This window comes from Trachymyrmex cornetzi, unplaced genomic scaffold, assembly GCF_001594075.2.
Source record: "Trachymyrmex cornetzi isolate Tcor2-1 unplaced genomic scaffold, Tcor1.1 scaffold4343, whole genome shotgun sequence".
Classification (NCBI taxonomy): Eukaryota; Metazoa; Arthropoda; class Insecta; order Hymenoptera; family Formicidae; genus Trachymyrmex; species Trachymyrmex cornetzi.
In genome coordinates, this window is record NW_017299117.1 from 1 (window position 1) to 2,027 (window position 2,027).

The 2,027-nt window shown below is 26.5% G+C and overlaps 1 protein-coding gene across 1 annotated transcript; it reads right to left on the reverse strand.

Moving 5' to 3' along the window:
- Nucleotides 1–315: 315 nt before the first annotated feature.
- On the reverse strand, nucleotides 316–1,682 carry LOC108764534 (uncharacterized; the record flags this gene model as incomplete). The annotated part of the gene is made up of 3 exons (XM_018512820.1): nucleotides 316–519; nucleotides 1,128–1,187; nucleotides 1,424–1,682. Coding segments are annotated over 3 exons (523 nt in total), but the record flags the coding sequence as incomplete, so codon positions are not given.
- Between the last annotated feature and the right edge of the window lie 345 nt (nucleotides 1,683–2,027).

The window sequence follows — 2,027 nt, forward strand, 5'->3', positions numbered from 1 at the left end:
TTTGTACTTATGTTTTTGAAGTTGTATTTTTATTTTTTATTTAAGAAATATTCTTAAATAAAATCTAAAAACAAAGTGATATGTCGGTATCAGTGACCTTCCCTTATTATATATGTACATATACTTTGTAGTCATATTCACTGCGCCCCGAAATTCTTCCGGACTTTACAAACTAAACTACTACACTAGCTAAACTACTGAAATAATATCACAAATTAAAATTTTGATGCTCAATAAGCATCTATATTAGTGAGATCTTAATATATAATAGAAATCTGTAAATCAATTTATTTAAAATATATAAAATTATTATACTTGATTATAGTGAAACCAACATCCGTGTGCTTCTGCTTCTGGAAATTGTTCACTTATCACTTTCATGGCTGCCACTTCATAATCACTCATTAAAAATTTTAAATTTTGTTGAAGCATTGGCACTAACTCCATAATTTTCTTCCAAATAGCTCTATACATATTACTAGAACGACTTTCACACAGGATGAAGATCATAGCAATGCCCTGTAAAATACAATATTTTACAATATTCGTATTATTAAAATTAATGTATTTAAATATGTAATGATATAATATATGAAGTTTAAATTGTCAAAACTATTCAAATCTAATAATTTTTAAAGCTAAGTTATCCCCAACAGCATCTGTAAAATATGTAGCAAACTGAAATATCTGTCCGATATGTCACAAAGAATCGCAAAATAATTATTAAAATGATAAATATTATACATATTTCTTAATTCTGACATTGTACAATCAATATGGCTTTCGCAGTCGAACTTTAAAAAAGATATTTAAAAATACATATATGCATTTATTATGAAAAATATGTAAAAGTATGTCAAAAATATGTCACATTTTTATGCATTATCTAAATTTGCACTGCACATATAAGATAGACATAAAATCATATTTTTTTATATTTATCTTTATATTTCCTACGTGTACTTATTGTAAAGAATATAATCAATATTTATTAAAATAGCATTTTATTGAAAAAATGAAACAAGCTCCTATTACAGCTTTTTCTTGCCTTTGTCTTATTTATTCAATATTATTTATGAAATTTTAACAAGCTACGGTTGATAGTACAATATATGGTATATACTTACAATATTCATATATCGGGTATGTATCGTATACATTTGACTCAATGGTACACGTGGAACAATCTAAAATGTTCATATTATTTAAATGTACTATTTTGATTTACAAAAATAATATTCTATATTTAACCTCTTGAGGACGGGGATTTTTCCTTTAAAATTGACCTTCTTTTCTATAGAAAATCCATATATTAAATCTATATATTGAATAAAATGTACATCTTGCGTAGAGTCGCCAAATTTGTAAGTGGCCAGTATACTGGCCAGTCCCGTCCTCAAAAGGTTAAGATATATGAATTTACATTAAAAGTGCCATCCATATAAAGTTCTGTTGATTTTTGCAATTCTTGCAACAATTCATGACTTGTAAATATTAATGCTTTCTTTCCATCACTGCAGGTTACATATCCTTTGTAAAATTTTTCAAGAGGTATATATGTTGCTACATTCATAATAAGAGTCTCCATATCTTTTGGTAAATTTGAACGAAGTTTAATTCTTTCACGGTATAATGTAGATTTCATCGATGCATATGACAATGTGACGGCTGTTTCAGGATATCTGTATCACAAGCAATAAATACATATGGGCTATAAGTAATAATCACAAATTTATGTGTTAATTACAGTATTGAACTTGATATGCACAAGGATTGATATTATTCATTTCTTAAACAGAAGACATTAAACAGAAATATACGAAATTTAGAAATAAATTGAATAATAAAATAGTAGACAGTGATTCGTTAATATGATTGCTTCCTACACTTAAATTAAGCAAAGAACCAATATATATATTATATGACCATATGTGTTAACACAAATTATAGAAATCAACGCCTAAACGGTCTTAGCTGGATCTTAATGCTTATGTGATTCTTATGTGAATTTATATACTACATGTGTA